This window comes from Abramis brama (assembly GCF_963993115.1).
Source record: "Abramis brama genome assembly, chromosome: 21".
Classification (NCBI taxonomy): domain Eukaryota; kingdom Metazoa; phylum Chordata; class Actinopteri; order Cypriniformes; family Leuciscidae; genus Abramis; species Abramis brama.
This window is the reverse complement of record NC_139983.1, coordinates 17,298,863-17,321,372: the sequence shown is the minus strand read 5'-3', so window position 1 is coordinate 17,321,372 and position 22,510 is coordinate 17,298,863. Positions and strand designations below refer to the sequence as shown.

The 22,510-nt window shown below is 37.5% G+C and overlaps 2 protein-coding genes across 6 annotated transcripts in view; one reads left to right on the top strand and one right to left on the bottom strand.

Annotated features, from left to right (window-relative positions):
- Nucleotides 1-15,792, top strand: part of ank3a (ankyrin 3a) — a 101,939-nt gene extending 86,147 nt beyond the window's left edge. For all 5 annotated transcript variants that reach the window (XM_084097519.1, XM_084097518.1, XM_084097517.1 and 2 more), the window contains 9 exons: nucleotides 537-611; nucleotides 1,127-1,258; nucleotides 1,398-1,541; nucleotides 5,328-6,378; nucleotides 8,003-8,183; nucleotides 9,041-9,124; nucleotides 9,417-9,551; nucleotides 12,158-12,244; nucleotides 13,715-15,792. In XM_084097519.1, coding sequence (XP_083953645.1) covers nucleotides 537-611; nucleotides 1,127-1,258; nucleotides 1,398-1,541; nucleotides 5,328-6,378; nucleotides 8,003-8,183; nucleotides 9,041-9,124; nucleotides 9,417-9,551; nucleotides 12,158-12,220 — 1,865 coding nt within the window. In that variant the 3' untranslated portion in view covers nucleotides 12,221-12,244; nucleotides 13,715-15,792. The remainder of the gene's footprint in view (nucleotides 1-536; nucleotides 612-1,126; nucleotides 1,259-1,397; nucleotides 1,542-5,327; nucleotides 6,379-8,002; nucleotides 8,184-9,040; nucleotides 9,125-9,416; nucleotides 9,552-12,157; nucleotides 12,245-13,714) is intronic.
- Nucleotides 15,793-16,882: 1,090 nt separating this feature from the next.
- LOC311071767 (histone-binding protein RBBP7-like) lies at nucleotides 16,883-21,682 on the bottom strand (the record flags this gene model as incomplete). The annotated part of the gene is made up of 6 exons (XM_084096306.1): nucleotides 21,508-21,682; nucleotides 19,302-19,462; nucleotides 18,404-18,530; nucleotides 17,389-17,466; nucleotides 17,214-17,290; nucleotides 16,883-17,048 (listed from the first exon to the last, which is right to left on the bottom strand). The coding sequence occupies exons 2-6, from the start codon at nucleotides 19,304-19,306 to the stop codon at nucleotides 16,883-16,885; spliced, it is 453 nt and encodes a 150-aa protein (XP_083952432.1). The 5' UTR covers nucleotides 19,307-19,462; nucleotides 21,508-21,682.
- Between the last annotated feature and the right edge of the window lie 828 nt (nucleotides 21,683-22,510).

The following is a 22,510-nucleotide window of genomic DNA, read 5'->3' as shown; positions in this document are numbered from 1 at the left end:
CCCTGTCAGATCTCCCCTACCTTCCACAAATAATTTATCATAATAAGGGGTGGGGCACTGAACAGTGTATCTGTGCTGGGTTGGTTAAAGGAACGTTGTTGAGGAATTTATATCTGCTTCATTGTTTGTGAACTTTGTTAGATAAAATGTACAATACTATGTTGTCTGCATGCCTCATCTCAACAAAATCTATTTTTTGTTAATATTTTGTTTTCATTTTTTATACCATTGTATAAACTCATAGTTATTGCCTGCATAGATTCTGTGGAAAATTGGTTTTACATATACAATCAGAGCACCAACTGTGTAGCTGGAACATTGTAGTTCACCATCTGTCTGTTCTTCCTTTTCTAGCCAAACACAGTACTATTCTAAAAAAATCTCTTGGTTTTTCCGCTCTTGAACATAGCCTCTGTTGCAGAAAAATAGTTTTGTTCATTTTCTCCTTGTTTTGGCCAGAAAAGAAGGAAGTCATCTGGATTTTTCATTTGAAGTGAATAAGTAACATGTTTGTAATGTTCTGTATGTCATGACAGGTCCACAGAGTCCCTGTGAGAGAACAGACCTTCGCATGGCCATTGTGGCTGATCACCTTGGTCTGAGCTGGACAGGTGAGACTCACTATGACTGACAAATTATGACTGAGTTTACATTCCACTTAACATTGTGCTAATTATTTATTATTGTATAAGTAGGAATTCAAATGATAATTTGATATCTAATAATCAAAGGGAAACAATCCTTAACACTGCTCTGCTGCAGTGCCCTCTTGTGCCGGTGTGTGTTATTGCAGTGCAGTCCTGGATTTATCATTTTTAATTCAGATTTTTAATTTAAATTAAATTACATTCATAATTCTTCACATCTGACAACATATTACTTCACTCTATATTCCTAAATATCTGATTCTGATTACATTTTCAAGTGTTTACTTAAAGGTCAGAAACGGGAATTCTTCAACAAACTCAGAGCACAGCAAATGTTGAAGGGCTAAAAAAGTTTTAGCATTTTTTATTTTATTACTAATTTGTCTTTACACCTGTCTTCCTTTTACTAACTGTCTGTGCAGAGATGGTGCTAGTTATATGATGCTAGTTATAATATGATGTGTTTTACTGTTCTATAGAGCTGGCTCGAGAGATGAATTTTTCTGTAGATGAGATAAACCACATTCGCACAGAGAACCCAAACTCTCTCACAGCCCAGAGCTTTATGCTCCTTAAGAAGTGGGTCAGTCGGGATGGGAAAAACGCTACAAGTGAGAATCAATTTCTATCCATCTCTCCTGGCCTGTTTTTTTCTTTCTTTCTTTCTTTTTCTTTCTTTCTTATACTGTGAAGTTATTATAATATCTTTCTTAACCATATAAAATTAAGTTACTTAAATTTTTTTCTTAGCGGATGCACTGACGACGGTCCTGACTAAAGTGAACCGGATGGATATTGTGACTCTGCTGGAAGGGCCCATATTTGACTATGGTAACATTTCAGGCACCAGAAGTTTTGCAGATGATAGCGCTGTGTGCCAGGAAAAGGCGGATGGTAAAGTTTAGCCCCATCTAGCTGACCCCCCCACCTGACCTCACCCCCTACCCTCCAACTCATTCCTTTATTATTGTCACCTGTGTTTTTTCCTCTACAACCTCCCTGTGCAGTTTGCCAAAGTGTTAATCACAGATGGACCACAAATAGTAACTATCTTGTACTTGAAGTCTACATTCAGACATTGCCTTTGGCACATTTATATAAGATCAGATCACAAGCATCTTCTTAAAGGCCCCAATCACACACACAGTGTGTTGAATCACTTACTATTCTCTTATTTTAAAGACTTTCTGTATTCAGAGACTCTTCATTTCTGTTACCCCTTTCCCTTCCTCCCAACACCATATGCATGGACCTGGTTTGAACATGCATGTATATGGTCATGTAGTGTGAAGCAATCACAGCATGATGCTTTGCCTCAAGAAGTGTAGGAAGGGCCGTTCGAAACAGTATTTTCCTGTTACACATGTACACACTTTTTTTTTTACAGTTTTAATGAATGCCCTAGAGAATATTGCCAGTGGAACATAAAACTGTTCTCAGCCATGACATTAATTCTGTTATTGAAAGGACAGGAAAGAGTTAATTCTAAACCAAATGCATGTTGTTATCAGCTGTATCCTGATGAAGCTGTTTTGATATTAGTTTGTAAGAGTGTTATATACCAGCTGTTTTTTACATATTGGACCACAGCGCATGCCTCCGCTAAAAGACTCAGCTGTCCTCTACCTCTCTAGCTGTCGATCTGCTTCCTCCTCCATCTATCCATCTCTCCTCTCCTCCCCTGCCCTGGAGCAAGGGATAAAAAGAGAGAGGGGAAAAAGAAGAGAAAGAAGGAGATCATCCTTCTCTCCGTAGTCGTCTCCTCCTGACAATCTCCTATGCCCCCCTGTCAGCTACAAAATGACATGTCCTCTCCTCTCCTCCAGTACAATCCCTCATTTCCCCCTCCCAGCCCCCCCTGTTCATTCTTGTCATTCACAGTCATTGTCATGTCTTTCTAACTTGCATGTTCTTTTTTTTTTTTTTTTTTTTTTTGGTCGCCCCACACTCCCAATGCTCCATCACACAACACATACAACTGTATCCTGATGTGGCCCAAGACTCATCATCCAGTTCTCTCTTCCCATGTGCTCCTCTCAAGTCTTCTTTCTCTCTCTCTTCTCTCTCTCCTTCTCTTACTCTCAGTCTTTCATCTCCCATTTCTGCACGTAGAATTTGTCTCTCTCCCTCACCCTGCCATTCTCTTCTCCCCTCTTTCTCTCCCTGTGCATCCCATTGCCTGTGTCTTGCCTCCTCCCCACCGCCCATGCCATTACCCCCTTGTGCGTGCTGTCACTGCCCCTGCGTGCCCCCAGGACCGCCCCTCACCACTCCATCCCTCTGTCCCAACTCCTCTACTATTGAGCTTTTCATCTGAAGAGACATAATTATCCTCATTTTTGTTTAGCCAGATTTTGAGTCCTCCTCATATTGAGTTGCAACACACATCTTGACTATGACTATAGCCAGGTTTCCATCCAAGTTTTTTATTTTTTATTTTTTTTTTTGCGATTTTTTTTTTGCGTTTCTTCAAAATGGTTATCTATATAGCTGATGGAAATGCTAGAAATTTAAAAGAGAATAGTAGAGCAGCAGTTTGCAAAATGAACAGCAGCTACTGTTAGTGGTGATTGGTCGGGAGTTATTCAATAAAGTAGTTTAAATTATACGTTACTATTTTACTCTAGCCTGGTGGATACTGAGACATCGCTGCCATCGTTCAGCCTTTCATATTCGCCTCTCACGGCATGAGCATGCACGCATGTTTTGCATCATTAAAATTGATCGGTTTATGTGTGCGTCAAGTTTATAGATGTATCGAATCCAAGGAAGTGATTATCAGCTGGTTCCGGTCAGTGGCCGATCATTTGGAGTTAGAAAGTATAATGCGTGCTGTGGCATTGTCAATATTTAGTGATTTAACATCAGATACAGAATTTGTTCATTCGCTTTTTACAAGCAGGTATTGTTCGTTACCACGGCAACCGCGTACGTCCATGTTGAACGCGTTTTTCGTGTGTAAAAAATGCCTGTACACGTAAGAGTCTGTAAGATCGCAAGAAAAGCTTGATGTGTGCAGGTAACTATACATTATTTAAGGCTATTTTCTATTTGTTAAGATATTGATATAGGAATTGTTGTTGTCAAGTAAGCTTAATTTATAATGCTTCCCCTGTTGCAAGCCTGTGCACACTCTAAACTGTCCAGGTGATGCACTACTCTCGCAGTTGACTCCCGCCACCTTTGTTCCGGCAACATCACGATATTAACAAACATAAAAAATAAAAAAAAGATTTTAGAAATTTGTGAATTGATTCCATTTGGTAGTAGATAGAATCTCGATTAATAAAATCGTAAGTCTGTTTTAATGTTATGGTTAGAAGCTGTCCTAAGCTACATGACAAATGTAAATACTGAACATTTCACTGTACCTTAAAACTCATTGGTTTTGTCACACAAAGGCAGTAACATGGATAAGCTATTTCCTAATAATAGTAATAATAATAGTTTCCTAATAATAATAATGGCCTATTATTTGTGAAAATGGTAAGTAGTAAATTGACGAATATCAGTTGTCTCATTACTTCCTACATTTTACAAATATTTTGGATGCGAAAGACAATATAATTTGCAATATATGTGAAATTATATATGGAATTTTTTTTAGCAATACAGCAAAACTTATCTTTTTAGGGATTACATCATTACGCACACCATTTTATTGGAAACAGACTGGAGACTGGAAGCTTTTTTTAACGCATATTCACTTTTTCCGAAACTGGATGGAAACTTGGCTTATGAAATTAAGACTATGCTTCTTTGCAGTTATACAGCATATGTAATGGTGTCCAACTAGCACAAGTAACACCCACTTTTTATTATTCTAGACTATAATGTTAACTCTAATGCTGTACTTTTTTTTAAGTCAAAGTTAAACATGAACACACACAGCTCTTTTACTATGGGGAGATCACATGTACATATACACATAGATACCGTTCAAAAGTCTCTTATGCCCACCAAGGCTGCATGTATTTGGTCAAAAATACAGTAAAACTGTAATGTGAAATATTATTAGATTTTATTATTAGAAATAACTGTTTTCTATTTTAATATATTTTAAAATGTAATTTATTCCTGTGATGGCAAATATGAATTTTCCGCTTCATTACTCCAGTCTTTAGTGTCACATGATCCTTCAGAAATCACTTTTTTCAGGGGACTTTTGAATGGTAGTGTATATGCAATCACAAGCCCTCTGTTTTTGGAAATCTGAATCTGTTTCATTTTCATTGTGTATTAACTGTGTGTTTGTTGGCCTGTGCGTCTGCTGAAGCTCTGGGAAATTCTGTCTAAAACTGCATTTGCTCTTCAAGTTGGGCTTAGGTGGTTGTCTGTCTACATTTAAATAAATAGTTCACCAAAAAATGAAAATTGTCAATATTTACTCCTCCTCATGTTGTTTCAATCCATCATCGTATGAAAAAATAACATTTGTACAAAGATTCTTTAAAAAAAAAAGTGAACAGAATGCAGTTTCAAAACAACATGAGGTTGAGGAAATAATCTGGAAATAATTGTTGGTATACTTCTCCTTTAAGCATGTGTACGTGTGTGTGTGTGTGTGTTTGTGTGTGTGTGTTTGTGTGTGTGTGTGTGTGTGTGTGTGTGTGTGTTTGTGTGTGTGTGATCGTAATTGTGTCCTGTCATGTCCATCCATCTGTGTATCATCTCACCCAGGTTTCCACAACATCCTGGCTCAGCTGCAGTCAACTACCAACCCCTATCCCACCACACCCCCTATCTGCCCCTCTAGTTCTGATGACCTCGAAGCAATCTTAGATCTGCCCTTTGATCCTCCCCCTTATTGCCCCTCCTGGGGGCTAGTGCAGGACAATGAGGACGAGTCTGTCAGGATCACCCCATCCAGACCCTGTGACCTGCCCCTGTCCAAACCTGTAAACCAGTCTCACACTCTCTCTGAAACATCTGCAGAAATACACACACACATACTCTCCCCTGATCCTCATACACACTCTCAGCTCCCTCCCGACAACCCCAAATGCACAACACAACCCGCAGCTGTCACATGTGACCCTGACTCACACATTATCCCTGAGCTTTCTCCACTAGACCATGATGAACCTCCTCTAAACTCCTCGGTTTGCTCTCTACCACTTCAGTCTGTCCCAAAAACAGACCAACCCTCTCTGATCGAACAGGACCACAATATACAGGGGAACCAGGAATCTCAACAAAGGGAACAGAGAGAAGGAAATGAGAAAAAAGAGTCTTTTCACTTCCAACATAAATCGTCCCCTATGGTGGAACAGACTGACCTAACATACAAGGGAAAAGAAGAGTGTAAGAGTCCCTCATCAACATTATTACCATCACCATTAGAAGAAACAAATGTTAACATGAAGGGACAGGAGAGAGTGACTCTGAAAGAGGTCAAAGATCATGATTCATCCCCTTTGCGACCCTGGGCAGAGGTCCTGAGGGAATCTGGCTCAGGAGGAGAGGAGGAGGAGGAGGAGGAGGAGGAAGCCGAGAAGAGACAGGAGCGATTGGAGGTGTCAGGAGACCACGTCAGAGAGAGGGAGAGGGAAGTGAATGAGGAGATGACTAAGGAGAAAGTGAGAGAGGTAGTGAGAGGTGTTGAACAAATTGAGTCTGAGATGTGCTCGCTGTCCACAGGCTGGCTCACTGAGACATCGAACGTTAATGCGGAGCCGCCCACTTCAGGGCGGAGCCATGGGTCAGACTACATGGACAGACAGGACAACAGGTACTTCACTTTACACAGTTACTATTATGCTTACATAAACCCACATTTAAAGGGATTATATCTTGAGAAATCAAATTTGAAACTTGATATTTTGAGTGTGTTTGAAGTACTAGAAAATCATACCGTAACTTTTCCAAAAAGACCATCTATTGAGACTAAGGGTGTTTCCACACCTGGCTTGTTTGGAGCGTTTGTTTCAGAACCTGGTGTGTTTTTTTCCCTTAGTTCGGTTTAAGCATATTTGAAGCAATTGCTCTCAGATCTCCACTAAAACAATCGTTCTGAGATCGCCTGAACGAGGTGGTCTCGACCCGATTGAAAATGAACTCTGGGGTGGTTCAGTTGAGGTGAAAACGTAATCCAACCCTGCAGAGTAATGAACTAAGCGGTATTATAATTCATAACGGGAAATGTGTTGTGTAAAAAGCAGCAGTGTCTGATTCTGTGAGTGAGCACACTAGTTAAAACAGTTAAAAACCAAAGAGCACCTTTTCATCATAAAATGTTGTGTAATTGCTTTTTTCTTTGCATTACAAGAATTCTGTCCCAAACAGTGGGAAGTCAAGTCAGTCCTGGGCCCCATGCAAAAAAATTGTATTGCCAGTCCCAATAGTCTGTTCATGGTGCTCCGCAAATACATTTTTATTAGCTTCAGTTTTGAAAATGAGTGCTCCGCTGAAGAAACAGTAACAGGGATGGTAAGAAAGAAAACTAAAACGGTGCACGTCACTGAAGCTAGATGTGATAGAGTTCTCAACAATCAAAAAACTGGCCAGATCTTGAACTGTTGTTATCCCAGAGATTTGTCTTTTAAAGGCTGCACGGAATGCGATCAATTGTTGTGGAAGGTCTGGTGTGACAAGTCTTTTTTGTATCTCCACTAACCTCTGTGCCCCTTTGTATATCGGATATGTCAGCTGAATTGTTGTTCTCATCCAAAGATGTGCAACTGCTGATATTAGCTGACAAAACTTCCCTCTCACCTTCGACATCGTTGTCATTCGCACTAGGTCGGCACAAAAAACGGTCTATTTTGGATAGTTTTTGTGTCGCGAGCTCGCGACTAACTTCTCCACCCTCTCTTTCCTCTTTAAGGCCCCACTTTTATGTTTGTATTTGTCCATCCTTTAATGTTCAATTAGCTAGCCGCTAGTAACCTCTCACACGGTGTTTTCTTTTTTTAATTTGGCACGGTGATGCAGCGTCTATAAAAAATTACGGCGTAGTTCTACGGCAGCCACGGGGTGCAAAAATAATAATGCACACAAGAAATGACAGAGAAATTAGACATTACGGAGAAACAAGAAATTACTACACATGACATGCATACAAAAATATATTTATTGTGGCCACGAATTAAAAATGAATTCCCTCGTTTTAATTAAAAGTTCCCCATGAGTTCCCCTATCGGCCCGGGCCCATTTGCACGTGCATACCCTCCATGCCCAGATGCTACGCCACTGGTCCCAACGTCTGTTATAGTCTTGTTTAGCGAACTTGTCAATCCATCTTGATGGATGACACAGTGGAAACTCTGGTTTTGTTTTTAATTAATTCTTACCCAGTATCATTTCAAGTTATTTGTCCTAACTTGCTACATTTTTACATTTCAACCCTCTTGCAGTCAGGAGAACTCTAGCGACTCGATGACATCATCATCCAGAGGTGATTCAGGCAAACCTCGACAAAATGGTGAGCACTCCAATGCCATGCCCCGCAGCTCAGTGTCTCAGGAAACAGCCAGTGGTGTGAAGACAGGGGCGGGCAAGCAAGAAGGAGCTCTGATCGCTGAGCACAAAGTCCAGGTGAGATAATCATATAATAGCTGATTAGATAATGCTGCTACAGCCAGTTTAAGACTCTGCTGCTCCCTTTGCCTCAGTTGTGATAACTGTTATGAACTGACTCTCTTAACTTTGTTACAGTGGAATGAGATACAAATTCATGTTAAATGAAAGTGTGAAATCCTTCACATTCTAATACATGCATTTGCTCCAGAAAAAAGAATACACTGATGACAATTTAGACTAATTAAATGAGAGAACTGAAATCACACAAATACAGCACATATTAAGATGTATTTTATATGCATCCATTAGCAGCGCTCATCAACAGAGACTGGGCTGGATGAAGAGCGTACCATCACCACCAAAGTGTTTCGTAGACGTCTCATTCTTAAGGTATCCACCTGCTAAACTGCAGGACGGTCGGGTTAAGATTCGATTTTGGTCAGAGTCTGATTTCGGTGTAGCTGGTGGAGTGAATCTGATTCGCCCAGTTAGAAACTCAGTGTGATCTGATCTTTGATCGCATGTTTATTTTTTACATCACTTTATTCTTGCTGTGTGGTGTTTGCTTTTTCTTTGTGCTTACAGGTGCTTGGATTGGGTTCACATCTTTTTCTACATTTTATCTTTTTGCTTGTGTGATAAATACACGTGATATATGCACATACAAGAGTGTGTTTCTGTTAATGCTTTGTGTGATTTTGGTGGTGATGCTGGGCATGAAGGTTTGTTGGCTCGTATTTAAAGTTCCAGCTTTGCTTGCAGGTTCACATGGCTCTGGGTGTGTGGAAACATACTTGTAGGTGTGGTGTGCTGCTTTTGAAGGTGTCCTGGGTATGTGTCTGCAAATTGAACTAAGCGCTGTCTTGCTTTAGGGAGAGGAGGCGCGGAACATTCCTGGCGAGTCAGTTTCAGAGGAACAGTTTATTGATGAAGATGGAAACATCATCACTAGAAAAGTATCTCCATTGTTCCCTTTGTTTATTTTTTCTCCTACTTTCTTATCCATTTCTAATTTAGCGGCATATTTTACTCCCTTAGGTTGCTTGTAGTTTTTTAGCTTTACCTCTTCAGAGCTGATTTAGAGGCAGTGAGACAAAGATTAAATACTAAAAGACATACATAATAAATTTTTCTTTCAGCTCACTCCTCTATAACCTTAACCAGTCCTTTCCTGTTTTTCTTCACATTCTTTTATTTTTCCATGCCAAGTATTCATGATGACCTCTGACCTTTAATACCCATCCATAGGTCATTCGAAAGGTGATTTGCCGTGTGGACACTCCCACTCCTGAAAACCAGGGCTTGGGGAGTGGCATTGAGTCACAAGGAGAGCCTGCCACCCTGGTCCCTGACATCCACACCCACCTCGCTGCACATGCTGAGGTTTGCACAGTCTGTGTGGAGTTTTTCTCTTTCCGGATACTTGCATATTGATATTATAATACATTTAAAATCTCTTTTGGGAAAATGGATATATTTTTTTTTAGCCAATAAAACGCTCACTAGCATGATAATGTCCCACTCCCTAATATCATGGTTCATATCTTTGATGTAAGTTAACAATACTGTCTGTTTTTTAAAAGAGATACAGTCATGTGAAAAAGAAAGTACACCCACTTTTCTGTTTTTACGAATCAGGGACATAATTATCATCCGGTCTAGAGCATTCAGGTGTGTGTTAACACAATGCCAGGGTGGAAAGACATCAGCAGTGATCTTAGAGAAGCAATTGTTGCTGCCATCAATCTAGGAAGGGTTATAAAGCCATTTCCAGACAATTTGAAGTCCATCATTCTACAGCGAGGAAGATTAATAACAAGTGGAGAACATTCAAGACAGTTGCCAAGTGGACGTCCCGGCAAATTCACCCCAAGGCCAGACCGTGCAATGTTTACAGAAACTGCAAAAAAGCTAAGAGTTAAATCTCAGACTCTACAAGCCTCAGTTTGCATGTAAAATGTTAGTTCATGGCAGTTCAATTAGAAAATACGGGACAAATATGGCATGTTTGCAAGGGTTGCCAGGAGAAAACCACTTCTCTCTAAAAAGAACATGGCAGCATGGCTTAGGTTTGCAAAGTTGCATCTGAACAAACCACAAGACTTTTGGAACAATGTCCTTTGGACAGATGAGACCAAAGTGATGCTTGGCCATAATGCACAGCATCACGTTTGGTGAAAACCAGCATATCAGCACAAACACCTCATACCAACTGTCAAGCACAGTGGTGGACGGGTGACAATTTGGGCTTGTTTTGCACCCACAGGACCTGGGCACCTTGCAGTCTTTGAGTCAACCATGAACTCCTCTGTATACCAAAGTATTCTAGAGTCTGAATCTAGAATCTGTCCGACAGCTAAAGCTTGGCTGAAATTGGGCCATGCTACAGGACAATGATCCCAAGAACACCAGCTAATCTACAACAGAATGTCTGAAAAAGAAAAGAATCAAGGTGTTGCACTGGCCCAGTCAAAGTCCAGTCCTCAACCCGATTCAATTTCTGTGGCAGGACCTTAAGAGAGCCGTGCATAAACAAATGCCCACCTCAATGAATTGAAGCAATGTTGTAAAGAAGAGTGGGCCAAAATCCTCCACAAAGATGAGAGACTGAAAAAGTCATAGTCATACAGATTTCTTCAAGTTATTGCTGCTAAAGGTGGCTCTACAAGCTATTAAATCATAGGGTGTACTTCGTTTTTCCACACATGGCTTCTCCATTTTGTCTCTAATTTTGTTAAATAAATGACACAGTGTAATATCATGTCATGTGTTGTTGTTCATCTGAGGTTGTATTTACCTATTTTTAAGAGCTGCTAACAACCAGATTATTTTTTAATGTCCTGATATGTAAAACCAAAAATTCAAAGAAGGTGTACTTTCTTTTTCACACAACTATATGCCCTATTTCATGAAATAGGAAATTCATTAACACAGTGAAGAAAACTACTCGAGAAGCATTTCATACATTTCAAAAGTGTGGGTTCAGTAAGGTTTTTTAAAATGTTTTTGATAAGTCTCTTATGCTCACCACTCAAGGTTGAATTTATTATTATAATTTAAAAATAACTATTTTCTTTTTTCATATATATTAAAATGTAATTTATTCTTGTGATGCAAAGCTGAATTTTCAGCCTCATTATGCCAGTCTCCAGTGTCACGTGATCCTTCAGAAATCATTCTAATATGCTGATTTGATGCTCAAGAAACATTTATTATTATTATTATTATTATCAATGTTGAAAACTGTTAAATGCATAATATTTTTGTGGAAACTGTGATACATTTTTTCAGGATTCTTTGATGAATAGTAAGTTCAAATGAATAGCATTTATTAGAAAAACTTTTTTTGTTGTAACATTATAAATGTCTTTATTGTCACTTTACTGTCATGAATCCTTGCAGAATAACATTATTAAAAATGTATTTCATTCAAAAAAAAAAAACAACCTTACTGACCCAAAACTTTTGAATAGTTGTGTATGTGCTGTAATAATAAAACTATAATGAATGCACATGAGGTTTTTGGTATGATACGGGCCTAGTAGACAGATTTGGATACCAGAAATCCTCATTATATCCACACAGACTGGAGACCAGAATTAACCAAAAGTATTTGCTGTGAATTTGTGTGAGGGTTTATTGAGAATTATTATTATTTTTTTATGTTCATACCGAAACTGATGAAAATGTTTCTTCAGCCTTATCTCTTCTAACCTTCAACTTGTCTTGGCTTTCTTTTCCTTCCCTTTTAACCATTTTTTGCCTTCCTTCCAGCTCTATACACTATGCCTTTCCTACAGGAACAAATAACATGAACTGAACTGATCTATTTAATATTAACTTCCTGTTAATTGTTACTGAAAGACTGTTATCAAATGATGGTGTCTGGCTATTTTCAGGGTGATTGTATTGATTCTGAACTATAATTTATTCCTAAAAGTTATCCATCTCTTTGATACAGATTGTTCTCTCTGTTTATGTGTAAACAGGGCGACGTTTCCAAGGCGAGGAAGAAGGAAGAAAAGCGTTCAGAGAGAAAACATCATTCTTAGATGTGACTTCACCACTATAGGCAGGTACACTTCAAATAGCTCTGTTTATTATTGTTTTTATTTATATTATTAATTATTCTCTGTGCCTAAGCAAATTTACCCCTTCATAACTTGTCTTTGGGATTTAGAAAATTCAGCAATTTATTAATCAACCTGATGTTGTTCTAAAGCCATATTACCTTATTTTTTGTATTACAAAATAATAAATTACACACAAAAATCATACTTGCACTTCTCCATTTAATAGCAGTGAATGTGGCCTTCTACAATCTTAAAAAAAAAAAAAAAAAAAAATTATTCAAACAATAATCCCATGCAACTCACTCTGAATTCCAAGTGTTCTAATGGTAGTGTTTGGTGAAAAACAAGCTGAAAATGTAATCTATTATTAAGCGAAAATATTTAGTCGCTGCATTCCTGTGTACATTCATGCAAGTGCGCAGCAGTTCGCGCCCACGCACACGGGAAAAGCAAATTTTGAGAAATCAAGACAAATAAAATCATGGCACGAAACACACGGCTTATAAACCTCAAAAGCATACTTTTTTCTCTGAGCTGAGTATCTCTGTTGTGAGACCATCAGATTGTCACGTGCACGAATAGTGTGTAGTAGGCTATACCCAACACAATATATTATTATTTTCTTTAGTTGTAAATTAAATCATTTTAATTACTACATTTAATCATTTTGTTTATATATAGCCAAGAAAGCACCCCTTAGAATCACTAAATGTCTGTCACTCATCTCATTTCATTTCATTTCATTTCATTTCATTTCATCGCGATCTCACCAAGTTCCATTATAATCAATGAAGCTCTCTACACTGCATTCTGAATCTCTTTATTTACCTCATGTCTATACTTTGCTTATTATAATGAGAGGATTCAAGAGCGTTTAGAACTGCCGTTTTTAGTGGTGAGTGGATTCTGACTAACTTAAACACCTCTCATTTGTCATTGCGTTCAGAAATCAACAGATATGTCTGTGATTGGCTACATTGCGCAACTCTGCAAAAACACATTGTAAATAGAAACTTCACGCTCTCCAGAGCACAGACATGCACTTGAGTGTTAGCCAAATATGTTTCACCAAATCAGATGAAGTCTACCCCTGGTACTACTGTTCAAAGGTTTGGGGTCTGTAAGGTATTTTTTTCTGAAGGATCATGTGACACTGATGACTGGAGTAATAGCTGCTGAAAATTCAGATTTGCATCACGGGAATAAATTACATTTTAAAATATATTAAAATAGAAAACAGTTATTGACTCAAATAACATTTCACAATATTACCGTTTTAACAAGTTTTGATGAAACAAGTACAGCCTTGGTGAGCATGAGACTTCTTTTCAAAAACATGAAAAATCTTAGTAACCCTAAACTTTTGAATGGTTCTGTATGTCAAATCATTCCCCATATAACTGTTACAGTACAATTAGAGGTCCAATTTATAATTACTTTTATTCTTTTATGGTCTGTTTTGTGTCTCTCAAGGCTTGCAGGTATATGGTTGATCTGTTTCCTGAGCGGCAGGGCCACAAAAGATGAAAAGGGGCATTTGGCCTGAAAAACCGTCTATGGCTTCCACTCTGAAACGCATGGTCTTCAAAGAGACAGAACTTTGGCCTATTCGCTTGCGCATGAGCATGCATCACACTGCTGACACACTTCCTGTTCCAAGGGGGTCTTGATCAATTCTACTTCCTGAGATGGGTCCTGGCGAATTCTACTTCCTCTCTCTGTTGGGTCCTATATAATTCTACTTCCTGTTTCTGGGGGACCTACGAGATTACACTTCATTTTTCTTGCTGGTTAATACCTATGCTGACCTGGACCATCAGGAAATCAGAAACTGTTTTGTGTGCCATGAATATCAGATGCATAAGTGAAGGGGTATATTCAAAATACCCCTTAAACTTCAAACCGTATACTCACACAAATTTCCCTGTGACCAAAGATGGCACAAAAGCTCTTTTTCGTGTTTTAGGGGGAAAAAACAATAGATGCTGTTGAACCACACCTTACATTCGCCTTACACGTTACCGTGGACCCATGACGTCAGGAGGAGGATCCCTGTGTTTTAATTTTTTTTTAATTTATAAAACAAAATAAATTATGTGGTGGACTTTTCTGTACATAAATCACATTATGTAAAAATAAAATAAAATTTAGTAGTTAGGTTTTGGCGAGAGCACTGCAAACATACACTTTATAAGTGCTTTCGACATTTTAAAGACAGTGAAACTTCACATGCTCTTGTATAATTAATTATTATAGCAGGTATGTTTGTATATGAGAAAAGTTGGTTCGGTTTTCAGGGGACATTTCCTTAAAATCCTCTGCGAATTTCAACTATTCCCAAAATGGGAATTTATCAAATTCTGTGAAGAAGTCATACAGAGGACTAATATTTTGATGCATGCAGTTCACCTTATTTTAAGAACCTTTTTTCTAAGTTTGCAAAACACTGTATTTAAAAAGACAAATAAGAAAAGACTTTTTCTTGTGTACACATACAACTCTCGACATGTCTCGACTTTTATATTCCAAAATGTCACCCTACAGGTGTCCATCGTGTAGAAACGGTTAAGTGTGAAAAGCTCTAACCAGATTGCTTCCTTAGGAGTTCAGTGTAGTGTCTGTTATCATTTGTATGAAAGAGAGTGTCTGCTGATATTAGCCTGAGCGCTGCAAGTATGAGGTGTTCAGAATGTATATGCTAGTTATCAGCATCTCTGTTCAACTATCACTGTATCATGTGTATTGGCTGTACAATGTAGCGGTCTCTCTTTTGTCTTAAGGCTGTTTGTTCTCATGATAGGAATGTCTTCATTTTTTTCTTTTCATTTTGATTGCTGAGGTTTTGAAGTAACATTTTGTCAGTTTGTTTCAGGTTAGGTGAATATTTAACTTTTTCATCTGAGTCACCCTTACATGTATGGGAAGTCTTTAGACCTTTATTACTTGTAGATTTAATAGCTTATGTATTACAAATGACACACACTGGATGGTCATTCTAATTTAAAGTATTACAAGAAATCTTTTCCAATTTTGAAATTGTGTGATATATTTTAGACCAGAGAGTCAATGTGTTGCAGTGTTCTGCATCGGTTTTAATAATATATCATTTTTCTTTAGATATTACTTTTTGTTTGTTTGTTTGTTTAGTTTTCCTCCAATAGAGCTCAAGTCTTTTTAGCTTGTGGTGTGTATGGTGTGAAATATCCTTAAGTGTGCTGAACTTGGCTATGGCAATGAGATCTGAAAGACTTTATAAGGAAACTAGGTCATGATGGGGTGTGGTTCTGCTTCCCTGTTACATGTCAATCAAACTGTGGGAGGGGCCTGGCATGGTCCAATGGTTGATTTTGTTTAATATAATATGTTTTCACCTAAGCAACATTTTTGATGTACAATTCTTACAACGAGTGAAGCCATTTAAATGTAACTATAATAGCACTTTGGTTATTAGAGGTCTTCTCTTTTAGAAACTAGCAGCTATGATGCCACCATAATGTTTCAAATGTCTTACAAAAATCTGATTTAAAAATAAACGCTTTGATTTTACAAACCTTCTGCATTCTTTTTTTATTTACAGTTATTTGACAATCTTTTTCAATCTATGTATTTTGTGCACCGCATCATAGTTGAATGTATTGTTATGCATGTAATGTGTATCTATGTTCATAGGTCATGACATTATGATTATTTAAATATTTACATATTTGAAAATGTCTGCAGCGATATGATACACTCTTTATTTAACTAAATATAACTGGATTCATATGTGTAGTTTTGACAGAGTATATGCCCTGATGACTGATTAGTTTTCTTTTTTGTGGGCTACATACAATAGTAAAATTATGCGCTATACCCACAATCCCACATTGAAATTCATGCCCTATAACACCAACACTATCAGAGTGCATTGAGACGAGTGAGTAAGAGGAGGCGTGCGTGTGTGTGTGTGTGTGTGTGTGTGTGTGTGTGTGTGTGTCAACTCACTGTCGGAGAGAACAGAGAGCAATAAAGCGCAGATGGTATCGATGTATTGATACGGCAGAAATTTAATATTGGACCCTATTTAACTTGAGTTAAATTTACCATTTCTGACAACACTACTCAAGATATTAATACTTTTATTCAGAAAGGATGTATTAAATTGATCAAAATTGACAGTAAATACATTTCTTACAAAGATTTCTATTTTAAATAAATGCTTTCTTTTGAACTTTCTATTCATCAGAATGATTCTCTTCATTTAGAATTTCTATTCAGTCAGAATCCTGAAAAAAATGCATCAAGTAGCACAACTTTTTTCAATATTGATAAAAATGTATCTTGACCATCAAATCAGCATATTAGAATGATTTTTGAAGGATCATGTAACTCTGCAGACCGGAGTAATGATGATAATTTCAGCTTGGCTATTCAGGAATGAATTGCATTTTATATTAAATAGAAATCTGTTATTTTAAATTGTAATATTCCACAGTATTACTGTCAAAAACTGTATTTTTGATCAAATAAATGCAGCTTTGATGAGCATAAGAGACATTTAAACCCCCAAAAATTTAAAAATATATATTAATTATCAATTAATATATTAATTAAATATGTTATTTACACTTGTATTCAACTTTATACTAAAATAGAGTGTGATCAATAGTGTGTGTTTTTTGCTGTGGTATTGAAATAGTTATCAATAATCATATCATTATAGCTCCATCTGTCACAATAAATATTTTCAGCAAATCTATCTCGACTCACCAGCAGCTCAGGTGGCCCGTCCTCGGCGTCCTCCGCAGACTGCTCTTCTCCAATTTTACTAAAGGACATAAATGTAACAAAGCAATCAATATAAGATAAAAGCATTTGTGGATCCAAATACAGTTAGCACAAATGAACGGTTCAAATTAAACCAGGAATGAGCATCAAGAAAGAAAAAAAGTATATTTTCAGGATCAATTATAAAAGAGTAGTAATGCCATACCTCAGGTCCCAAACATTGAGGCGTCTGTCTGTGCCACTGGAGGCCAGGATGGTCTCGTTATGAGGAGACCACTGGACCTGTCAAGAGAATCAGCATTATTATTATTATTATTATTATCACCACACTATTGCTTACGGATTGCATGTTGTTATATTGTAACAGAATCTTGAGTTACCTGGAAGATTTCATCCTTATGTGACTCAAAAGAGTGAAGCTTCAACTTCAGGTTGTGCAGATCCCACAATGCAACAGTCTACAGCCATAAACAAACAGTGAGCATGTCATTTTTTTTTCTAAATCATGCACAATATTAAATAGACTATACTTTAAAAGCTTATGCATACATCAAAACTGATGTGTACTTTGGGCTTAAACAGATAGTTCACACAAAAATGAAAATTCTGTTATTAATTACTCACCCTCATGTTGTTCCAAACCCGTAAGACTTCCGTTCATCTTCAAAGCACAAAAGATATTTTTGATAAAATCTGAAAGATTTGTCTGCACAACTACCACTTTGATGTTTCAAAAAGTTTATAAAAAAGATTGTAAACCAATCCATATGAATTGAGCGGTTTAGTCCAATTTTTTTTAAGAGACTCGATCGCTTTAAATGATAAACAGATTTAATTTAGGCTTTAATTCATATATAAACATTGATCAGCAAACACAAACAGAAGCTCAACCGAACTTGACATGCGAAAATGAACGTCATTGTTTCTCGCATGTCAAACGAACATGCTTGAGCTTCCGTTTACCACAACTGATGTGTGAGTTGATGAATGTTAATATGTGAATAAAAGTCTAAATTCAATCAGTTTATCATATAAAGCGATCAAATCTCTTCAGAACATTTGGACTAAACCATTCAATTCATCTGGATTCGTTTTACGATCTCTTTATTAACTTTTTAAAGGGTCAAAGTGGTAGTTCTGTAGACTGTCAATAGAGGGACAGAAATCTCTGAGATTTCATTAAAAATATCTTAATTTGTGCTTTGAAGATGAACGAAAGTCTTATGGGTTTGGAACGACATGAGGGCGAGAAATTTATGACAGAATTTCTATTTTTGGGTGAACTAACTCTTTAAGGGGATTGTGTTCTCTCCGCATGAGGACGGATCTCTAAAGCAAATTCTTCCTACAGATGAGTGTGCATGTGTGATTATGTAGATCGCAACATGTACAGACCTTGTCTGCTGAGCCACTGGCCAGAATAAACTCACTGTATGGGTTGAAGGACAGGCAGTTGACTTCGGCCGTGTGGGCGTCCACAGAGTGACTGGGCTTTGATGTGTTATTGGATCGTGTGTCCCAGCTGTAGAAGACAGACATTTCATAGTGTAATACAACTTAAAGGGTTAGTTCACCCCAAAAATAAAAATTCTGTCAGTAATTACTCACCCTCATGTTGTTCCAACCCCGTAAGGCTTTCGTTCATCTTCGGAACACAAATTAAGATATTTTTGATTAAATCTAAAAGAGCTGTCTCACTACTCCATTGGCTTCTATGTTATTGAAACTTGCCAGCCCAGAAAGTTAGTAAAGACAATGTAACAGCACAGCGCAAGGTCAGAACGTAGGCTCACTATTGGCTGAAGCTGGTCATGTGTGTGATGCTGGCCAATAGTGAGCCTACATTCTGACGTTGCGCTGTGCTGTTACACTACATGAACTCACGTCAGATGCCCACACAGAAGAAAATTAATAGTTGAATAAAGTCGGTATTTTGGGGGTTTTTTGCACACAAAAAGTATTTTCGTCGCTTGATAAACTTATGGTTGAACCACTGTAGTCACTTGGACTATTTTAAAAATTGTCTTTACTTACTTTCTGGGCCGGCAAGTTTCAATAACATAGAAGCCAATGGAGAGGTGAGACAGCTCTCAGATTTAATCAAAAATATCCGAAGATGAACAAAGTCTTACGGGGTTGGAACAACATGAGGGTGAGTAATTACTGACAGTATTTTCATTTTTGGGTGAACTAACCCTTTAAATGTTTCTCTTTTTCTTAAAAAAACAAAAAGTCCTACAGTTTCACTGATTCCTGCACAGCAGAGGGAGAACAGTACGTTTTGCTTACTCACATCATGAGTTTCTGGTCATCAGCCACAGAGCCAAACAGCGATTCATGTAGAAGGTGCCAGGACACATCCTCCACCACAGCTGTGTGCCCTGTGAAGATGGTCTTGGCATCTACTATCTTCCCCTCCTTTGGAACGGCACTGATATCCCACAGACAGATTGTCTAGAGTTGAAGAACAACAGATGATCCTACATCATACAAGTTTTAAGTAGGGATGAGTTAATCCAATACTTAAAATCGGTCCGACACGGGCCCTTTTTGTCGGATTGGGTATCGGTCAGTCATGGAACGGATATTCCGATACTGTGAGTTATGGTTGTTACTCACAAGCTCTATAAAAGACAAAAAACTACTATAAAAGCACCATAAGCTTTTCGTGCATTATATTTTGAAGCTTCTGAAACCATTTGAAAGCTTTATTTGAGGAACAGAAATATTACATATATGTCCTTATTCAGTTGGCTATCTTCGGTAAGATGAGATGTTATCAGGCCAAATGTCAGTAAAACTAACTTTTCTGTCATACGGCTGACAGCCGTTGTACTGTGCTTGCACATTACGCGCAAATGCGGCGTGCTGTAGCCGTAGTTGTCGTTAATTAACTCATGTAAGAATCAAAAAGGCGATTAAAGCTGTCAAAACTGCATGCATGTATTTGTTATACTATGCGTCACATGTGTCTGGATTAAAATATTCTGCTATGTGAGATCACAATATAAGGCACAAACTGATATGTAATGTTTTAATGTCCAAATAAATGTGAGCACTGTGCATTTGTACTAGAAGATATGCATTCATTTTGCGTTCATTTGTAAAGGACAAACAAAAATGGATAATTTTTAAATCCATAAAATAACTAATTTTACATTCTGTTTACATTACATTATGAAAAACATAACATTTTACATTATGTGCTGTTGACTTCCGCCTTGTTCACATTCTTGCACATGGGGATTCAAAAGAGAACTTTTGTTTTCCTTTTTAATTTCGGTATGATAGAACTGTTGCAATTATTTATTTTGACAACTAATATAGAAAGTTAAACTTTTTTTGACAAACTCAGAATTGGTTGAAGAGTTCATTGATTATATAAAACGTATTGAAGGTTGAATAATATTTGGACTACAGTATTATCTGCATGTTATCTCATCCATGAAGATGCAACAATGTAGAACAAGCTACTAGAGATTTTGAGAACCAGAACCAAGCTAACTGAGCAAGTTGAACTTTAGCTATAGTGTGTGCCCTTTTATTACTATTTAATTAATTTTAATATGAGGTGGTGGGTAATAATTTTTTTTATAAAATTCCCTCAGTATTCCATGATTCCTAATTCACTACTAACTCAATTACAATTAAGTACAAATTAACTTTATTCAGTTGTGTAGGCACTAGGCACTAAAACAGTCCAATACATTATAGTCAAATTATTTTTTATGAAAAAATAATTAAGATTTCTGTGCCACCCCAAACTGGTTGCTGGCCCTTGCCTGGCCACCCCTATGAAAAAATCCTGGCTCCGCCACTTCCAGGCATTATTTGGCCAACTCTGGCACATGTGGCTCAGTTCTGGTAATGGCAAAGATGTGGGCCATATCTTAAAATGTATTTATATTATATTAAATATATTTAAATAAACATTGATTTTTATTAAATGCATACCAATGTCTTATTTATGAAATAACCGACTCTGTAATCCTTGGCACAACAGCCATTAAAAAAATAAAAAAATAAATTTGGCAATTCAAGTGCAATAAGTCAGAAATATAATTCTATTGTGGATGGAATGCTGTCTGAGAATCAGCTTTCTGTGCGCATGTTTCGGGTGTGTGTCAGACAGCGCAAGCACCATTGAGTTCACGGCTTATTGAGAACGTTTTAGTAATGTTCCCTTTAAGTTAAGAAATTAAGTTCCCATTTTTAATTTCCCAAAAATTATTTTTCACATTTTTCAAAAATGTTTTCTCTTGGTTAAAGGAACATTATATTTTAGCATTTTGCATTATGGGTATGTTACTTTTGAATGTTCTCTGAATGCTCTGAAACTGTTAGATGAACTTCCGATAAAAAATCAGAAAGCAAAATTCAGCTGAGCACCAGTAAATGTGACCGGACATTAACATGCTAAAAACTTGAAGCAGTTTTGCATGGAATAGCAAAATCTCTATCTGTACACTTTACACTGCCCAGCCTTATTTCAGTCTCACCTGTTGAGCTCTTGTTCACAGGAGAATTCTCCATGGCACCCTGAGCAGTTCGGCCACTTGAAGTCTCTGTCGGCTCGACAGTAACTTGACCCGGGAGTGGATGGCACCGCCACCCTTCCATGCTGTCGGACCGGGACAAACCGCAGCTGCTGCCACTGTCCTGTTCGCTTCGGCTCTCCGAAACATCACCACTCCACCTCCATTCAACGCTGTACGAGCCTCCGCTGCTCAGCCTAGACGACTCTCTGCATAACAGCCTCTCCACATTGTCCTCAGAGATGGACAAAGATGATGATGAGTCTGGAAAATTTCAGACATCAAAAACTGTTTTTTTTCTTTTTTTTGTAATAATATTTATAATCAATGTAAAAATTGGTCAAAGCCTATTCTGACCTCTGCGAGAGTGTTTCGATGAAGTGGACAGGCGTCCATCATCTGGGCTCTTCTGGCTGCCGCTCTGCCACTCCTTCCTGTGAGCCGGACCTGTCAGAACAGAAACAGACATACTAAATACTATTACTAATATACTATTTCACATAGTTAGAATTAATGGTTTAATAACAACAACCAATACTAAATATCAGTTGACAAATTGACAATTACAAATTGTTACAATAGATAACTTTAGTTACTCAAATTGAAAAGTTGATTTCATATGCAAGGAATCAAATACATGTGATCACTTAGCTGGGAAAATTGGGGGATCAAATTTACCTTGCACAAGTTTCTTCACACTTACTCAATCATTGTACAACAATATTATACCATAACATACATTTACAAATAAAAAACCAAAGCAATCACCTCCTCTTCCCCCCATGTGAGCCATCGATCCTCCAATCTGCAATAAAAACAATACAAAAAAACAATACAAAAAGAACAAAATACAACTCTCCTCAGAAATGCAACAATAATAATAATAATAATAAAATAATAAACAAAAAAATAAATAAAACGCCAAACTCCTTCTAACGTAAAGAACAATTAAATAGAAGTCTCCACA